The sequence below is a fragment of the Ambystoma mexicanum genome, chromosome 2q (assembly GCF_040938575.1).
Source record: "Ambystoma mexicanum isolate Mex_15411 chromosome 2q, UKY_AmexF1_1, whole genome shotgun sequence".
Lineage (NCBI taxonomy): Eukaryota > Metazoa > Chordata > Amphibia > Caudata > Ambystomatidae > Ambystoma > Ambystoma mexicanum.
Window position 1 is genome coordinate 729,631,043 of NC_090924.1, and position 20,497 is coordinate 729,651,539.

At 45.3% G+C, this 20,497-nt stretch overlaps 1 protein-coding gene across 7 annotated transcripts in view; it reads right to left on the reverse strand.

The window, feature by feature from the left end:
* CNPY1 (canopy FGF signaling regulator 1) overlaps nt 1-20,497 on the reverse strand; it is a 514,332-nt gene that overhangs the window by 458,370 nt on the left and 35,465 nt on the right. The window contains exon 1 of one of the 7 annotated variants that reach the window (XM_069647950.1): nt 19,241-19,352. The exons of 1 other annotated variant lie outside the window; for it this stretch is intronic. Coding sequence is in view for 2 of the 6 variants with exons in the window: in XM_069647944.1 (XP_069504045.1) it covers nt 18,969-19,013 (45 nt within the window). In the remaining 4 variants the exon portion in view is untranslated. Of the gene's footprint in view, nt 1-18,386; nt 18,581-18,660; nt 18,844-18,968; nt 19,086-19,240; nt 19,353-20,497 lie in introns of those variants that run through there. 5 more of the 7 variants (XM_069647944.1, XM_069647947.1, XM_069647951.1 and 2 more) reach the window with 5 other exon arrangements.

A 20,497-nucleotide genomic window follows, 5' to 3' on the forward strand; every position in this document is an offset into this window, starting at 1 on the left:
CAAGTGGTTTGCATCAGTTGTCAGAATCCTGAAAGCAGAGGGGAAAGGGAAAGTCCTGCCAAGTGGTGGGATGGAAAGAACCACCACAAGATTTTCCCTCAGGACGATACAGCGAGGCATAATAATCTTGTGCTAGCCAGAATATGGCATACTACAGGCTTGAAGTGGTGCGGGCCTAGATAAACACCTTCACATTTGCTGCCATCTCACCCTGAACACCTAAAGCCACTGTCTGGACAAAAGGGACTCAATAGGCACAAGGTTTGAGAGTCTGGCCTGAAGTTTCAACATCCTGTCCTAGGGCCGCCAAACTGTCAGGAATCAACTCGCCCGCCCGCGGGGGCTGGCTAATGGGCCTGCAGGAGCAGCCTCTCAGGCGGTATCGCATAAAACCTCAACAAAAAAAAAAAATAATAATAATAAAAAAAAAAAATTATATATATATATATATATATATATATATAAATATATATATATATATGTCGCTCTCGAGTATCTGGGTTGTCGCGGTCTTCTTCATTACAGCAGAGATTGCCGTTTCTCACAAGCTTCCTGTTAACATGGAGACGATGGAAGCTTCTCCCTGCACGTCACCATGCAGGAAGAAAGCGCACTTTGCTTGCTCACGTGACACAAAGACAAGTGACAACAGGAGAATAAAGCCCGCCCTCAGTGACAGCTCGGTTCTTCTGACTGAAGTTATCTTGGACTTCTGCGTTCTGTTTCCTCTACTGTGTTCATGAACTCTTGATCCCTGCTTCGTTTCCCGGAATGCCTCGCTTAGCCCTCTCGTAATACGTTCTTGTCCTGCTTCCTTTTGGTCTGACTTTGCGTGGATAACAGACTGCCTCTGCCTTACAGTTAATTCTCCTTCTAATCAATGATGTAGCAATATTCGTTTCATTGGCTTGTGTAGTTTGTACAAATTTAACTGCAAGGGATCATGGTCACTTTTAAGACACTGAATGATTTCAAAATAGCTTAATTATTTCCAGCTGTAGTTCATGTATAATCAATGTGAGAAGATCGATACAGGGTCGCTGGAATATCGCTATGGAATCGACCATGCCTTTGGCCACTGAAAAATCTGCGAGTTTATGGGCTCGTTTGGTATGAAGCCTAGAGTCACTACACTGAGCTGCGTGCCCCATAGTTCAACATAGTCCTTACACAAGAATTTGTATTGGTGGACAACCTCAAGCCGATAATGAAATTGCCCACCAATACAATGTGTATATTCTTCCATTGCTGCTGGTTCTTGATAGATAGCAATGCAATCATCTATCTATCTATGAAAGCATAGCTTTCTCTGCAGGTCTTAAATATACATTTACTATATGTATTGTAGTATTTTCGTCCATATCCCACCTCACTCTGAAGATATCCTCAAATTGGGAATTTAATATTGAGAACACTCCTTTTAAAATCATGTTTTATCTGAGTGATCAAACTACCACTTGGTCGATCTCTATTCTCCTTTACAGCTGGTACAAACAAGGAGATATAACCTTGTTCGTTTTCTACTTCCACCAACCAAGTTTCCTGCAAGCAGATAATGCTATATTATCTATAAAATCCTGCCAATCATGGTCTTCCACTTTCCCTTTCAGCAGTTATGTTCCAGGATAATATTCCAAGAGAGTATTCTTTACTTCGGTCTAGCTCCAATCTGGCGTAAGGGGTTCCTTCTGCTGGAAATCAAACTTTGATCGGTTGAATGTTGAATGCCAGTCTATATCACTGAGGTTGAATGTTAAAATACCAGTCTATATCACTGAGGTGATTCACTTCATCATCCTCTAGAACTCTGGTTGGAGTAAATGAAAGGAAAAGTCTTAATTGGATATTTGAACTATGTGGTGGATACAATCTTGCTTCCATAGCTAAGATCCAGTCTACAAGACATTGGTCCACTAACAAATCAATAGTGTTGTAGAAACTTCCAGTTACTTTTGTGTCCAATTGCATTTTCTCAAGGAAGATGGGATTTGCATTCTCTAGCCAATGACAACTTGTTAATCAAGGAGGCTTTATCCTCCTACATTGGTCGATATATACATGTTAAGTTTTGAATTCCCCTGTCATGCAAGGCAGTTAAGTCGCATCTGGGCCTGTTACACACTCTGCGCATAGACTTGTTTATGCCCATAGAACCGCAAAGCCTTTCTATTCTAGATGGAGGCTGTTTGATACCTTGCCTGGAAAACGACGTCTGCATTTTACACGTCGTTAGTATCACGTGATTTGAGATTGTCACGTGGGTTCCACTTTACGTTTATAAGCAGCGTTTGGACGTCGCTCGCTGCTTCTGATTGAACAAACATGGAGTCCTGTAGCTGAAACTTTGATCTGCCTCCTCGCATCTCTTCAGCAACTTCTTTGGCTTTCTTTCCGCGTGCAAATCCCACACGCGAACTCCGGTAGCCGCTTCCAAGAAGAAACAAGCGGTTGTCCTTGTCTGCGTGTAATTTTCCACACGCTAACTTCTGTAGCCACGTCCAAGAAGACCAACATGTGGCTTTCCATGCAAACGCAAACTCTATCAGTCCCGGCTGCGTGTACTATTGCCGCGTGTCAAATCCACACGCATGTTTCCTGAACTCTTGAAGATGCGTGTAAAAGACTAACGTGCGGTTTTCCTGGCTGCGTGTACTATTGCCGCGTGTCAAATCGACACGCGGTTTCCTGAACTCTTGCAGACGCGTGTAAAAGACTAACATGCGGCTTTCCTGGCTGCGTGTACACGTGTCAAATCCTCACGCGGTTTCCTGAACTCTTACTGTCGTGTGTAAAAGACTAACGTGCAGTATTTCTGGCTGTGTGCAAAACCACATTCGGTTTCTTGAACTCTTGCTGCCGTTGCTGTTGTGTGGAAGAATAATGTGTTGCTTTCCTGGCTGCATGTACTTTTAACACGCATAAAATCCACACGCAAGTTATTGTGCTACGCTCTAATTAAATCCTGTCGCCTTTGATGACACAACAGGGGGAATTCTAGGTTAGTGTTGTTGTCCTAATTGTTGAACTATTAGTGAGGATTAATGTTGGGATACGTATTCATTACTCCTTTATCCTAGGCTGACTTCCTCTGGCTTTCCCACGCCCTTTCCAGTGATTCCTCCCTCTGCCTGTGTTATTAGTCAGAGAGTGGTTCATTTGGAAGGTCTATTTTGACTTCATTACCCTCAAGTAGTTTGCCTCAAGGATCCGGAAGAACCCTATCAATTGTATCCTTTATGGTTCTACCTGTATCCTTTACTGGGCAGTATACGATACGTGGTTGATTTATGACATCCCCTTTGGTTTTGTATCTTTGGGGCTGGATTATTATACAATCAATGTTCAACTTTTTTATTATAAATTCTGCTTTCGTCCTCTTCCAATTGACTCACTTCCCTTTTGTGGACCAGTGGGTTTTTGTCGACGTTTCATTTATTACAGTGCCCTTTTGAAAGATTTTTTTTTTATTTGTATCTCGTGATGGTGCTGGTATTTCCACATCCACCTGCAGGCGGGAGGTGTTCAACCCGCCAGGTCAGACCTGGCGGGAAAATCACCTCCCGCCTGCAGGACTCGGGATCGGTTGGTCCGGAATTAACAGTGGCGGTGGGTTTACCACCACTGTTAATTCCGGACCACCCGACCTGTAATGAGGCCCATTATACCACATTTCTGGGATCTGGTATACTCCCTTGACTTCGGGTCCAACATGACACACATCCACAGTGTCTCGTCTATTCTCCCCACCCCATGAATCATTCCCTGAATCTGCCTTTCACCTCCTCCCAAAAGGGTTGCAATATTGGGCAGTCCAACCAAATATGCCTCCAATCCCCCACAGTCCTACATCCCCTCCAGTAATTTCCTGATACTGATGGGTACATAGCCTTTAATTTATCCAGCGTATAGTGCCACTGAAATAAAACTAACCCACATCTCTCTCAACTGGATGGAGTGCCTTAATTTCAGGATAGCTCCCCATACGTGCCCCAGTACTGTTCAGAGATAGTTTCCCCCAGTGTTCTTTCCCATTTGTTCATGTATTTCCATTGAATTCTCTCTTCATGGTCATTAATATGTCTATAGAGAGTGGACACCAATTTCATTGTTCCTGTGTGGGTCATGACCTATTCCTCAAAAGTGGTCAGCTGTCTTGCAGCAAAAGCTCTAATCCGTGGATCCGTCAGCCAATGTTTTAATTTATTATACTGAAATGTGCCCCTTTCCCCTGACCCCAGCTCCCGAGTGCATTCCTCAAACGACCGAAGGGTAAGGCCTGAAACATATCCCTTATTTTCTGGCATCCAGCCCCTTTCCATCCTTTAAATGCCCCTTTTGCCAATCCCAGCGGAAATTCTGGGTTCTCAAACATCCTCTTCACTGCCGAATCCCACACTTCTACCCCAAGCCAACTATTTTGCTAATCCAGACATTGGGGTGTCTATGTTTTTTATTTAGCCACAATAGACCCAATACGGGTGAACCAGCCACAGCCCTATCCTGCCGGGCACAGATTTTCAGCGGACTGTCCACAAGCCATTCCCACATAACCCTCAATTGAGCTGCCTCAAAGTATCTGTGAAAATGGGGAAAACCCAAGCCCTCTCAATCTCTTCATGCCGTCAAGGTAGATATTGCCACCCTTTGTGGTTTATTACACCATATATATGAAGTCAATGACTTGGTGAGTGAGCAAAAAAAAAAAACTTCTGAACCCTAATGGGCAATGCCTGGAAATAGTACAGTAGTCTCGGAAGCAACACCATCTGTATTGTCTGTCATTATCAGGACATTCTTTCCCCTGACAGCGGGCAGGAAGGCCTTCAGCGCTAGTCTGATTGCCCTCAGATCCAAAAGATTGATATGTAGTTTGGACTCCGATGGAGACCAACGACCGCTGGCTGTCAGATCGTTGGTGTGGGCTCCCCACCCCGTGAGTGAGGCGTCTGTCACTAAAGTCATCTCCGGCCATGGTTGCACCAGGTAAATGCAGGATGCCATGACGCCGAGCAACCTTAGGAATTCGAAGGCCGGGAGACAGTGGGAATTCTGAGACTTTGTAACCATCTGGAGAATGTCTTGAGCCCTCACCTTCGGTGGCGAGCACTTTCCCAAGGACGTGTAAAAAAACACTGATATACTAGCTCTGTAGGGAAGGTGTCTGTGTGACTTCTTGAAATTGAGGGAGAAGCCCAGTCTGTGTAGGGAGTGGCAGGTAACGCTGAGGTGATCCAAGGCTTGTTTGGGAGAACACACCCTGATCAGCCAATCGTCCAGGTAGACATGAATCTCCCCTCTCCTGAGATGCGCTGCCACCACCACCATTAGTTTGTTGAAAACCCTCGGGCGGAGGTGAACCCGAAAGGCAGGACTCAAAACTGATAGTGCGAGCCGCCAACGGCGAACCACAGGTATTTCCTGTGCTTGCGATTGATTGGGACATGAAAATAAGCATCCTGAAGGTCCAATGACACCAACCAATCCTGTAATTGGAGGGCCTGAAGGATCTGAGAAAGTCAGACCATCTTGAATTTGTCCTTCCTAAGGAACTTGTTCATGTATCTCAAGTCCAAGATGGGTCTCAGTCCTCTGTCTTTCTTGGGGATCAAAAAATATGGGGAATACCAACCCTTGTTCCTCTCCGCTACAGGCACTGGTTCTATAGCACCTTTCTCTAGCAGGGTTAATATTTCCTGCACAAGGAGCAGATCTGGAATCCTCAAAGAGTGTTTCCCCTGGTGGATTGGTGTGAGGCTGCGTTATGAATGGTAGGCAGTAACTATGAGCTATTGTCTCCAGAGCCCATGCATCTGAAGTAATGGCTCGCCATTCTTCTTGATGCTGAGACAGTCTGCACCCCACCGGTGACAGGTGACACAAGCCATCAAAGTGCTTTTGAAGCGGTTGCTGCAGCTGCTGATGGCAAGGTAGCTGGAGTTGGCTTGGCACCTCTACCTTGTCCACCACGAGGGAACTTCCGTTGGCCTCTTTGACTGGCCATTCCGTTTGCCTTTCCAAATGAGGAGTAGTAGCAAAAATATTACCCCCTCCATGGCTGTCCCGCCGGACGTAAAGGCTGAGGTTGCCTAACAGTGGCCCCTAAAGATTTGGCATCCACCTTCGTGGTCTGCAACCTCTGAAGGCTCTCCTCAGCCTTGCTGCCAAAAAGGTGAAACCCGTCAAACGGCATGCTGAGAAGACGAGCCTGCACATCCGGTGCAAAACCCGACTCCCGCAACCACGCAAATCGGCGCATCACAGTGCTTGTGGCCATGGACCTGCTGATGCTATCCGCAGTGTCCAATCCAGACTGAAGGGACTCGCACATGGCTTCCTTGCCGTCCTTAATAAAAGCCAGGAAGCCGTTCCCTTCATCTCCTTCTGGAATATGCTCCGCTGCCATGGATATGCACGCCCACAGAATGTACGAAAATGTTGCTAAGGCACATATGAAGTTGGCCGACTTCAGGGCCATTCTCCCAGCTGAAAATACCTTTCATGCCCATCCAGCCACGTGCTTGTTGTCCCTATCAGGAAGGGTATTAGGGTACGCTGCCTAGTTCAAGGTAGCCTTGGCTGCCTGGACTACCAGACTCTCCGGAGTGGGGTGTTTGGAAAGGGAGCCGGGGTCACTACTGGAAGGGCGGTATTTCTTTGTAAGGGACTTGTCCACCGCCGGATTGGTGTCAGTGGTCTCCCAATTTCTGGCCACCCTTTTTTACAGAGCCACATGGAAGGGTAATATAGGATAGGTAGGTGGACCTTGGTCTAGAATATCGGTCAGATCATGCCGATCAAATTGTACCAGGGGTCTATCCCAGCCTATGTACTCCACTACTCTGGACATCAGTTGCCGGTATGAAGAGTCAGCGTGCTCCCCTGGTTCTGGCCTACCGAACTCCAACTCAGGAAAAGTATCAATCCCGCTGGCATTATGCAAGGTGTCATAAAGATCTTCCATCTTGCTCTCTGGCATTCTGGCACATTGGGGGTGCCATACCGAAGCCCAAAAGGGGCATCCTCCCCATCTGATCTCTCTTCCTCCTCAAAAATTGAAGAGAGGGATTTGAAAAAATCCTTCTTTGGCAGAGGAGTGAAGATTTCTTCAGGAGTACTCACTGGCTTCGAAGGCGTCGGTGTAGATTTGGTTTTAGCCTTCTTATGAGTTTCCTCAGGCCCTAGGGGCTGATCTGACACAATCAGTACTTTTGGCGTTGACGGCTTCGCGTCGGCAATGTCGTCGATGTCGCCCAAGGCCTAGATGAAGTCGACGAATCGATGGGCGCCTTTGACGGTTTTGACGATCGCTTCGCAGAGAACGAAGAATGGCGGGAGCTACTTCGGGACCTTGAACATTTTTTATCCTTCTTGTGGTCTACATTGACCCACTGAACAGAATTTCGCCAAAAACCAACCTGCATTTGCACAGAAACAGCAAAATGGTTGCGCTGGCTCATGTGAGCACCATGGCCTTAAAACTGTGTTTCGCAGCAACAAAAAGCTGGCTGCAGCGTCTTGCCAAGCATACATTGGGCAGGATGGAACAAAGGGACATACTGTGGGAGCGTGCCAGTGTGTTCTGACATATACAAATGGAATAAAGTGAAAAAGCAGCGTTGCCTTGCTGCAAGCCCAAAAGCCCCATTAAAAAGGAAACTTGTTCACCTTTAAAAAAATGCTGCTCTGACGCTATTTCCATCTGTTCTTCCTCAAACCACTGTGATTAAAAAGGCCCTGCCATGCCCAGTATATCTCATTGTGCTTCAGCAAAACGAGCCATGATTTCTGAATGACAGGCACTGTCAAACCAACTCTGAGAAAAATCAACAAGGAATTCCACTTTCACCCACATGGGAAAACACGTTCATTTTCTTCACAAAGTATCAAAGCTCGGTAGTTCAAAGAAACTCCAGCAATCTGAGCCATGTCAATTTCAATGCATCTATGCTTCGACAAAACGTCTGCATACAAGAAAATAACTATAGCTGCAAGACAGTGTTGGAATCCAGAGAGAGATGCAAAACCGAATTTAAAAATAAATGCCAGCTTTTCACCACACATGTAAAATGGACTTTGCAAACTCAAGGAGAAAAATGCCTGGTTTAAAAAGTAAACTGTTGAATAAAAGCCTGCCATTATCTCGCAATGTGAAGGGGTTTGTTGGGGAATATACACACATGGGTTATATTATTCAACTGGCTTGTTAGTTCAGGACCAAATATAAGAATGTAAAACTGTTAAACTATATTGGCTGGATTTTGCAAGTTCCAAAAGAAAACTAGGTTTCTGCTTGTGGGGGGAGGGGGGGAGGATGCTACCCACGGGAGGGCCTCTCTCAGCAGATACTAACACCCCAGTGATAATTATTAGGTTGGACAGGATCTAGTCTAGGCTGAACCCACTGACAATGGAATTTCCAGGACAAGGAAGTGTGAAGTGGGGAACCTTCCAATCCAGATGGGAAACCCCCACCTTGCTCTGGAAGAAATGACAGTTGGTGGCAGCGGAAGAAAGAACAAAATGGTCCAGTGACAGAAAAAGGACTGCCATTTGATTCCAAAGACTACATATGAATAAAAATGTAAAGACTTATCTCTGCCGCAAGACTTTGAAAACATTTAAACATTTTGCAGTTTAAAAGTGATTTTATGGGCTTTCATTTAAGACATGGTAGAATTCACTGACCCTTTAGGAATGGAAATGGCAAAGAATCAGGGATTACTAGGAAAGTATCCATGATGCCAATGCAAATTTTTATACTTACATCCCTTATGTTAATCCACACGTGTATAAAGTTATGGAATTTTAGGCCGAATCGTTCATACTCAAAATTAGCAAAAAGTATTAGAAGGACAAAACAATGTCTCACAGATTGCAGAGTTGGAGTGTGATGCTCTACATAAAATATGTAACCTGTGTATATAATTTGTTAAGAGATTTCAACTGTATAAATGTACCATTTGTGTCAAAATCGGATTTTGGCTAAAATAACTGTGGGAGGTTTTTGAACATTGTAAACTCACATCACAAATCTGCCCTCCTGCTTTGAAATGCAACCAGTTGAGAGCTGTGCGGAGACTAGCACCCCTGACCAATCCCGTGGGTTAGAGGTGTGCTTAGCTAAGCCTGCGCAGCCATATACTTTGATGATGTCACTATGTATTATAATAAATAAGAGTCCCTGACAAGACTCTAGAGACACAGTCTTCCTGATTTTCCTGCTCCGGCGTTCCTGTTCCATTCCTCCTGCTGAGTCCAGATTCCAACTACAAGGCCAAAGCTTTGCTGACCCTACTCCAGGGCCCACTGCAAAACCCAAGCATTTCTGATTCTATTCCCATTGATCCAGAATCAACCCACTAATCTCCCATTAAAAGGGGGAAAGCTGTGGTATTTTTTGGAAAGCATCCTGAACCAGCCTGGCTTGCTGCCCACTAACTGCTTGCCCACTAACTGCATCCAGAGGTACCTGTGCCATCCAGTGACCAGAATAACCATCCTGTGACCCGACCTTGCCCAGCTGTCTTTTGCCCAGATGTCCTTGACCAGGCGCGCTGCCGTGTAGTGACCAGAACCTGTTGACGGTCCAAAAATCCCAAACTAAAAGTGGACTGTAAGTATAATCCCTACCCCATAGAAATCCATAGTCTACCTTGTTTTGCATTTGTCCTTATCCCACTCTCTAAGCCATCCTATCCTTATCCTGGTAACTCGTTACAACTGTCAGAATTATCTGTGTTCTTGCCCTTGATCTCCAAGCGTTAGCGCCACTTTTCTCTTCATTTCTGTCTTACCTAGATCATAAGTCATTAGCGATATTGTGTTTAAATTAATTAATTTTCCCCAAAGAAAAAGGGTACACTGCGTGAAGGGCTACAACTGCAGCTTAACTTTTATATTCACGGGTGGCATTCCTCTTTTCTTTGCCATTAAATCTAGTTTAAGTAAAATTTGCCTTTCACTTTTAAAACCGATTTTCTCTTTTTCACTGCTATATTTTCCTAAAAACAAACCTCACTCTATCCTCCAAATTTCTCTCAATTCACAGGCTACCCCCATTCTTTCACTTCTGTAATATCCCTGTGATGTGCCTCTGTACCTCAGACTAAAAACCGCATCACGATTTGCAATATTTCACCCATTGTTTAAAGAAACCGTTTGAGTAAATTTATATGGAAATTGAAAGGAAATGCAACTTTTACACGTCACTTTGCTGCAATCAGTTTTAAACTTTCTACTCAGTTTTCCATTGTATGTTCTTGGTAATCCATTGCTGGTGATTATTAGTGTCTATGCATTGTTGCTTTAGTGAGACATTGTATTTACCTTGGGAGTTTTAACCGAACATTAATTATTTGTCTATTTCCGAGTGTCATTTCATAACATTGCAAGGGGTTTAAAATCCGTTTTCCACTCTTATTTTTTGAGGGAAGGTCGGATTTTGATTCTGTTTTCTGCCTCTTATTCCTGATTACCTGCTGGGTCGTTCTATCCATTCAGAATTCAATTATTTGTGGGTTGAGGGAACATTGAAGGGGGAAATCCTAACTTGGGTGCTATCTTTCCTAAATCAAAAAGTTCTCCTATTGCCTGGTGTTTTGGTATATGTTCCACTAGAAAGTTAAACCAAGTGTATTGCTTATATTCTCAATGTAATTATCACCCCATTGGGGATTGCTGCCCCATATTAAAAATGGTATGATTTATTTTGAATTTTAAAATAAATAAATAAATATTGCATTTTACCAACTAGCTTGGTTCATGGTCCATTGTGACCTGGGGTAATTGAAAAGGGGGTGTGATACGAGTTGTGTACCATCTCAAATTAAATCTGCATAAAATAATGAGAAGCATCTCAGTTGTGCACTACATACTAGGCCGAGACCAAGGTCTGTGTCGCCTGATTGAAATCCTTAACATTCTTACGCCGAGGAGAGCGATCTCTCAACTCGGCGGTCGCAGAACGAACAGGTCGGGTCTTACGGGGCTTGGATAGCTTGCCTACCTGCAACTTCCCCTTTTGTTCTCAAAAAAGCTTTCCTGTCATAGCTTGACACTACAGGAATCAGTGATGTGGCCTTCACCTAGCCACCACAGACATAGACGATGCAGATCTGTGATGGACATTTTGGAGCTGCACTCCTTGCGTTATTTTAATCCGGAACGAGGACATATTTATCGAAGGTAACTGTGCAATTGAGGTAACTACGCAATCTAATTGAACGAGGCGAGCTGAGTTTCGAAGCAAACACGTTTGTGGAAAAACGGAACTGAGGCCAACGGGCGCTGTGTGTGCTACTTATAACATCCAATGACGTCACCCTCGATGGAGGCCTTCGAGGGACATTGACTCGACCATCAACGCAGGGCGCCCTCTGCCCGAAAGGTTTTCCAGAGCAGCCCATGCTGGACATTACATGTCAAAGATGAGGAATACGTTGGGAGGACACAATCCATTCGAAAGTGTGGTTTAAGGGAGTGACGGTAGTAGCTAGATCTAGTGAGAGAAGCGACCAGAGAGGGGTGTAGGTGCGAGGAAAAGGGTATAAGAGAGAACTGGAGAGAGGGTGAAAAGAGTCGGTTGAGTGGAAGTGTGAGCAGGGCCATATCCCAGAGTTTGTGGAAAGAAGAGATGAGTAATGTGGAATGGGAAGAGTACTAGTAGTGCAGAGAGGGTAGTAGTAATGCAGAGTGTGAGCGTGGCAGTAGAGCAGAGAAGGGAAACAACCTGTTCCAGAACCATTAAGGACCACATGGACACCTTTACTCCAGCCTTGGCCAATTTCTGCAATCACTCCTTTGCCAATGGAACCTTACCCTTCCCCTTAAGGAATCCCTTGTGTTTTCCCTTCTAAAGAAGCCCTCTGCCAAGCCGTCCTCTCCAGCCAACTATGATCCGGTCTCCATGACTCCTTTCCTGGGCAAACTGTGACTGAACTGAAAGAATCTGATTCCACAGAAGGGATTAAGTTTAGTTTTGTCAAAAGAAATGACTTCCTTACAATAGGGCAGATTTAATTATTTTAGGGGTGAAATAGTTTCTCCTTGTGCTAAGTTTGATATATTTTGTGAGTTGTCTGGATCAGAGTTTAACGTGCACTATGGACTGTAATGTAAGTTGTTTGTGTGGTTATCTGTGGTGTCTGTCAGAGTGTTGTGCAGTTTACGGAGTGTGGAGAATTGTGTATTGGTGCATGTGGTTTGGTTTAATGTGGTGAAATGGAGGCGGTGTGCGTTCCATTGTGTAGCCTGTGTTTCAGTGCTGGAATTGTGCATCGAAATGGTTGTCGGTTATGGTGACAAGTCGATTTATTTTGGAGGTGGTTATTGTTAGCATCTCTTGCCCAACACACCACACTAACTGCAAACACGTTTTCACTACTGAAACATCACAGTTCTTCGCGTTTATTTGTTCATATAAACAAAACATGCTTTCTCCAGCTTTTATGCTTCATTAGCGGCGGGGCGCCAGTCAATCAGGAAGCTCAGAACACGGTTGACACCTTTGGTATAAGCCTGCATTCCAAGCTCCCCCACCACTGTACGCTCCTCGCCCTAGCCTACTTTGCTTCCTCCAACCTCCCCCATATTGCCTTTAGCAGCCACAAGTAACTACATGCGAGTGCAAAAGGCGATGTAAAAAAAGAAAAACGTGCCTTTATTTCGTCCTGCGACGCCACGCCGGGAACATTAGTTAGTCTTCACTGAAGATGGACTACTGTTCCCGGCGCAGCGTCGCAGGATGGAATAAAGATAGGTTTTTATTTTAACATCACCTTTAGCACCCACTCGTGGGTGCTAAAGGCAATATGCCCCGAGGCATCCGGCCGACCATGTCGGTAATGGCATTGCAGCCCATGTTAAGGGACCATCATTTCGCTCAGGCCCTTAACGCGGGCGGCGGGTCGTTGCTGACAGGGTCGGCCCACCACCTCCGGGCATATCGCCTCATTATGTCATAAAATGTGATATTAAGCTACGTGATGCAGCATCAGGTGACACTATGCCGTGGCACATGTTCATGGCCCACAGTTTCTAATCAGTGGCCTTTGACCTCCCTTTTGACTGTCCACAGATACCTCAGACACTCCAAATGTAGAACCACTCAGGCTTTCAATGATTGTTGTACTACGTCACTGGACGCATGCCATGAACTAACAATGTCAACGCATTTGTCAGAACCACAAGATAACCATGCTGGAAGTTTCCATTCCCAACATGCATTTTGTCTTTGGGCTTTGTCACTGGCACAATGCGCTTTAAATTGCATCATGTACTGCTACTTTAACACAGAAGAAAGATGGAAGGGGCCACCCATTCAAGTTAGTTTGCATAGTCCACTTCTTCTCTGAAGGTAGCCCATCCTCCACTACGTTAAACATCAGCCCAACCCCCTGATGTTTGGTCTAGTTATGGCCCTGGTCGGAGGCGCTGTTTTTAAAAATATTTATTTGAAGAATCAGTTGTCAGGGGCCCCCACAGACTAGAAATTATGGGAATGATTTGTAAAACAAAAAAGTTATTAAGAAAAAAACAATGTTTTCTGCCTGCTGCCATTTATTTTCACATAAAGAAAAAGTCCACATTTTTTCAAGCCAAAGCACAAAAAACTCTAAAGGAAATTGCAACAAATAAGAAACAACTTGGGCATGAAGCGTGGACCAAAAAATATAGCTAAATCACTCATGGTGCTTTGCAGCAGAGAGCTTTTCGGACATAAAAACCCACCATTTTTATTTTGTTTTGCTTGATGCATGTGATTACCGTGATATATCATGGGGGTGCAAAAACGCAAAGTGCAAAAAAAGCTATTTGGAAAAGGAAAAGATTGAAATCACATCTCTAAACATTTTGCTTGACCACAGATCTTTAGGAGGGGGGGGCCCTCTGGTTTGTACAGAACCTATTGTTGATTCAAGACTCGCCACGTAAGCCCCGAGGAGGGCGGCAGCCAGGACAACGTCAGCTAACTGCAGGATTACACCAGTTCACAGTCTATCTTGCATGAAACTTAATACTAGATCCTTAGTCAAACACGCACTTGAGGTGGCTACCTACATCGAAGATAACATTGACTTGTGTGCCCTAGCCGAAACATGGGGGCATACGGTTGCTGGCCCGTCCCTCAACCTTTGCGATTTCAGAAGGTTATGCTGACAGACCCTGAATCCCTGCATGTGAAAATTGGTCTCAATGCAGAATCAACCCTTAATCTCCTCATTTACAGACCACCCTCATTGACTGAGGATTTTATTCTAGCTCTGTCTAATTATTTGCTATCCAAGTTGAAGCCTAATTCTAGTTTCTTATTCTGCATTTCAACTACTGGCTGGGTCATAAGGAGGACACTCTGGCATCCGATCTGGAGTTGGCCCTAGCTGACTTAGGATTTGAGCAAGAAATGTGCCTGCCCACTCAATGCCTCGGTCGCACCTTAGACTGGTTGTCTACTATTAATGTCACAAGTAGGGATTTCCAGATATCTTCCTGTCCTTGGTCTGAACATGCCTTTATTCTTTTTACCATCCAGGCCGACTTCCCAGGGAAACTCAAAAGGTAGGAGAACACGAGGCTCCTTGGCAAGAAACCTAAAGTTGCTTACGCAGGACAGAATTGAACCTCTTTTATGCCCCTCCAATAATTTTCTCCTCTTGATTCTTCTGATGAGATGTCCCAACCTCTTGTATCCAACTTAGACAAAATTACTAATTCCCTAGCACCTCTTAGACATAGTCGGCAAGGGATGAAAAGTAAATCCTGGTTTTCACCAGAGCTACAAAAACTTAAATCTTCTACCCTTAAACTGTTTCATCTATGGAAGTCAAATTGTTTGCCAGGTGCATTGGCAGCATATAAAAGTTGCTGCCAAGTTATACAAATCAGCGATTTTTGTGGCCAAGAAACATTTCTTAAATTGCAGAATCGAGAACGCCCAATCTGAGGTCAACTAATTGTTTAAAATACTAAAAGAGCAAGAAACTACCAACTAGCCCAATGCTAGTCAATTAGTTAAGGATGTGCCCTGTTGCCGGGAAATCCAGGATGCTATGCAAAACAAATTGGACGCCACCGGTCACGGGAGGATAGCTCAGCGGCAACGTTCTCGCCTTGGAAGCAAGACGACATGGAGCAACAGAGATTCGATCCCCGGGTCCGTGCTTAGAAACCTCTGGGTATTAAGTGCCTTATAAATAACCTATCATATCATATCAGAACAGAGATAGTTCGCAAAAAGGAGGATCCTCTCTGGCGTCTAGCGATTCTGGGAACGAGTTGGTTGCAAGATGTGCAACCATCCCCCAATTTAACTTCTCCACCATTACGGTTGATGAGTTGACAGTCGTAGTGGAACAGTTGAAGGCTACCAGATGCAAAGGCGACCCTTGCTCCGCCATGATAATTAGAACATGCCCCCCCCAACCTTGCTAGAAGCTATTTGTAAGTTCGTGAACACCTCCCTCACCGATGGACATGTTCCAGCTGACTTAAAAGGCATGGGTCACACCCGTCCTAAAATAAACCTGGCTTACCCACCGAGGTGCTGCTCAATTATAGGCCTATCACAAACATGCTATTTCTGTTGAAGATATTAGATCGCATTGCGTATGTGCAGATTTCTCAATATCTGAACAGCTACCCCATTCTCAACTGTCACCAAGCCGGATTCAGACAGGGATACGGAACAGGGTCTGCACTCCTTGACCTGAAATCTCGGCTTTTGGAACCTGTAGACAAGGGTCTATCCTCCATGTTGTTGTTATTGGATTTGTAGGCCGAGTTCGACCTGGTTGACCATTCAGTCTTGGTCAACAGGTTGGAAGAAGTTGCCAACTTCTCACCAGCAGCGGTCTGCTGGATTGCCTCTTTCCTGGACAACAGAGAAAGTAGAGTCTTCTATGAGGAGGCTGCAGCCCAGCCAGTATCGGTTAAATTCGGCATCCCGCAGGGTGCATGTATATCGCCATGCTTATATAATATCATGGCACCCTTCATCATCCTTCTGGAGCAGGAGGGCGTGCTGTTTGTCAACTATGCAGATGACACGCAGTGTGTCATCCCCATTATTGATACTCACTACCAGGATGAGACGGTATTGAATAGAGTTTATACTTTGGTTGAGAATTGGATGGTGTGGAATAACTTGCCAATGAACAAGGAAAAGACTGAGTGGCTTATTGTCGGCACTCAGTCCATGTTGGCTAAGCTTGGTCCATCCTATAATAATTTTTTTACTCTGTGATGTCAATATTACTCCCAAAAGAAAGTAAAAACTTTGGGTGTGGTTTTTGACCAACAGCTGAATATAAAATCCCATGTTGGAAGCCTTGTATCTGCGGAGGTCTATTACATCAAACTCTTGACATACCTTAGACCTTATATTTCACAGGCCAACACAAAGACAATTGCTAGGGCAATCGTTGGGTCTAAAATAGGCTACTGCTGCAGCCTCCTGGCTGGTCTTAGCAAAGCTGATGTCAATAGACTACAGGTGGTGCAAAGTGGGGCAGTTAGGGAGGTCATTGGTCTATCCCGTCGTGACCACGTATCGTCTGCTAGACGAGCACTGCATTGGCTCCCAGTGGAGGTGCGTTTTCTCTTTTGCCTTTTAGTCATTACCTTCAAATGCAGACAGGGCTTAATGTCTTCGAATCTGCTAGATCTCATTTTTGAAAAAGTGAACAGCAGATCCTTTAGATCTAGTAACCAGAATTATTTGATGCTTCCTAGATGTACGACCAAGAAGGTTGAAAAGGAGCTATTCACATTGCAACCCCAAAAGCCTGGAACAATCTTCCTTCAGATCTTAGAAGCCAGAAATCTATTGATCCCTTTAAGAAAAAATTGAAAACGTGGTGGTTTGCTTGATCCACCCTGACAGTTCCAGCTAATTTTAATTTCTGGTTTTCTGGCTCTCCGTTCTTTTTTATGTCTTTGCCGGTGTCCTGATGCCCACGGGTCCATGGCTTGCGCATTACAAATGTTTTAAAGTAAAGTAAGGATAGAGGTGGGGAGGGGGAAAGAGGACATCATGTAAAGTTGGGGGTGGTCTGGGGAACCAGTTACAGTTCGGGCGTTTTCACATTAACCAGGGAATCCCACGAGGTTACAGCGGTAACAACGCAAGACACGCTTGGGAATGAAAATGTGTCACACGAAGCAAAGGGAGTAATGAGAGGGGGCTAGGGAGGGGAAAATAATAATAAAAAAATAATCAACTGAGGTGCGTAGGGGGACCTAGGAAAAAGGAAGGCGGAACATGGGGAGCACCTGTAATGACTTTCATTTTCTAGCGTTAAAGCAGTAATTAGCGCAAGATTACAATGGTAATTATCAGGGGAATTAAAACTGAGGAAAATAAATAAATGAGGGGGACATCTACCAGTTAGGGGAAATGGGTCTTCATGTCAGTGGCCCTGGTCATTAGGCCCCAAAGAAACCTATTAGTGCAACATGTACAGCAGCCACGGCCGAATGTCATGACGAGTGGGCTTGAAAGAAACCTAGTGTATTATAATATTCAGTGGGCACGGCTAGTGGGCCCTAAAGAAACCTATTGGAGCAACATGTACAGTGGTCACGGCCAAAGGGCATGGCTAGTGGCCCTTGAATAAACTATGGTATAACAAAACCCTTGAAATTAATTGAAAAAAAAGTTAGCGAAGGTGATCAGATTTAACGCAAGAAAACTTTTGAAATCAGCAGATGTGGGAAGTGATGATCTTCTTAACTCGGCGTCCCCCCTGTTGCAAAGCCCTTGAGCACATACATAACAGATTCACAATGACAAAATTAGAGGCTGGCAAGATAGCTATGTGGGTTGAGCGCTCAGTGGGTTGAGCGCTCGCTGCTGCGATGTGTGTGATCTGCAGGTCGCAATTTGAATCCTGGCAAGGCCAACCCAGCCCTCCACCCTTCTGAGGTGGATAAACGAGGACCAACTCCATATGGATGATATTGTATGTATATGTGTTCTATATAAAGCACTTAGGCGTAGGCGCTATATAAGTAACAAATCATTAGATCCTAGAGAACATCAACGGGGCGGGGGGTCTGGGGCGCATAGTTAAGCTAATCACTTTCCAGATCTACTGAATTTCAAGGTTTTTTCTGCGTTAAATCTGATCACCTTAACTGTCCCTTAACTACAATTTTTTCATATTTGTATCTTACAAAGGTAACATTGACCTAGGAGGCCAATATCAAGATATTTGATCATTTGCAACGGATACATGGAAGTTAATGAGGGAGAAAGTGGAGAAAACGTGCAATAGAAACATAGTGGGCATTATAAGTCTGGAACAAAAAATTAAAGTCTAGCACTGCGTAAGAATTAGGAAATCATTACGAGAATAAGATAACACATTTTTCATTCAATGTGACCTTACACGTTCAGAATCACGTTCTCTCCTGCACATTGTAAAAACACTGCATTTTTGCAGAACGGCACAATCAGGTTCGTCAAGCAGACATGGACTGACGTGGAAAGTCCCTTTCAATCAGTGGGGTTGTGCTTTAGCAGCGACTTCAACTCTACTCTTCACTCTGCGACTAAACACGATCCGTTTTCATAAACACAAGTCATTAACACGATAGCAGCTCCATGGCTGCGAAACGGCGCACTACGCGCTACCGATAGGTCACCGAGGGTGAATGTACTACCTAAGTCCACAACAACTGTACTTCACGCTGCGCAGGCACACACGATCCATAGATAATACACAAGAGACATACACACGTTCTGTTCTACTCAGTTGGAGCTTGGAAAGGTAGCGTACGACAAGCTCCCATTAGACGAACGGCCTTAGCAACGCTCCCACCACATCACGTGACTTAGACGTTGCGTTCCATGTAATGTAGATTCAGAACTGGTTGGGATGTGGCCCCAAATTCCATCCACAATTCAACGGTACGCCCTGCACTGCACGCTTAGAATGGCTGCCGGACTTAGCCTTACGTAGAGAACTCACCACCACCCAAGCGAGCGTTCTTGCAGGATCAAGAGGGACGTACATCGATTTCTGCGACCTTGTCAGGTGGATTTATGGTAATAGGACACTATAGGTTTCCACCAAAGAAAGGTATCGCCCCTCTTGTTACTCCAGCATGTCACCGTGCAATCACGTGTTGATACCCGAAGCGATAACAGCACGATAACCAGGACGGCTGTATCACGTGTAATCTGTTAATAAAGGGGCAAGCCGTTTAAAGCTCGCTGGTTACTTTTACTCTTAAGGCATACCTCTCAACTCGCACGCTTTTGGTTGGTGTCACCCACCACTTATTCAGCTCTCACCCGCCAAGCTCCATACAGGCCCATAGGAATCAATGGGCTTTCACCCACCAAATACAAAATTGGGTGTTTTCACCCACCCACGAGCCGGAGGCGAATCTAACGGTCGCCATGCAGACAAATGGAGACCGGCCCCCTGTGCCAGGCCCGCCCCTTCAACATAGCACAGGGCCCTTTCTGTTGTGATCACTCCAGTGCGAGTTGAGTCGTGTGTGCGTTGTTCTGCCCTTCTTTCACAGCGTTAAAAGTTTAGCCCAAAATTGTGAAAGAGGAGCAGAACTGTTTGCGGTGTGCGTTTGTTATTGTGGGGATGGGGAGGGAGGCAGTCCATCAGGTATGAGTTACATGTTGGCTGTGTTGGAGGCAGGGCACGAAGTATGGGCCGAGTTTCTTGTCTTATTCGCGAGTGCCACGATTTCCTTCCCTAAGCGCTTCATACAGTCCGAAGCCATGAAGGGGACACTCTTTATTGGTGGGCTTTTCTTCTGAAAAGCACCCTGAGCTGGGGACAATCATGAATGAGAAAGCCTCACTCCATCCCACTCACCCATCACGACCTGCACTGGTGAAGGGAAACGCCTGCCTTTGGCTGGATGGAGTGCACACAGGTTGCGGGTCCGTGCAGTGCCGCCTGCACTGATGCACGCCCTGGAGGTGGGGGCTGCCCCAGAGGAAGCCCCAGGACAGGGACCGTCCCTGCCCCAGGACAGGGACCGTCCCTGCCCCGGTGAGTCAGAGGCTCGGGCCGGTGTAATGTCACTTTTTGCTACCCATCAGAAAATCCTACCGATAGGAAAATCTGACGCGGTAGGAAAATCTGACAGGAATTGTCACTTTTTGCTACCCGTCAGAAAATCCTACCGAGAGCAGGCATTGGGCAACTCACCCAGGGGTAGGAAAAAGTGATGGGGTAGGAAAATCGGACAGCCTGACCTGTCATTTTTTCCTACCCGTCAGAAAATCCTACCGAGAGCAGGCATTTGCCCGTGTACCAGGAAAGTGGGGTAAGTGGAGTAAGAGGTTTATGGAAACAATTCCTCTTTTTTCAGTTTGATGACATACCCAAGTGGATTGAAACCTCTCCCGATGCAAGATCCTCACGGAGCTCGGTGGAGGTTTCCGCATGCCCAGCCAGCGTGTGTGTGCTGAGGGGGCAATGTTCAAGGCGCTTTAGGAAGTAGCAGCCTATAGAGAGATGGGGCATTG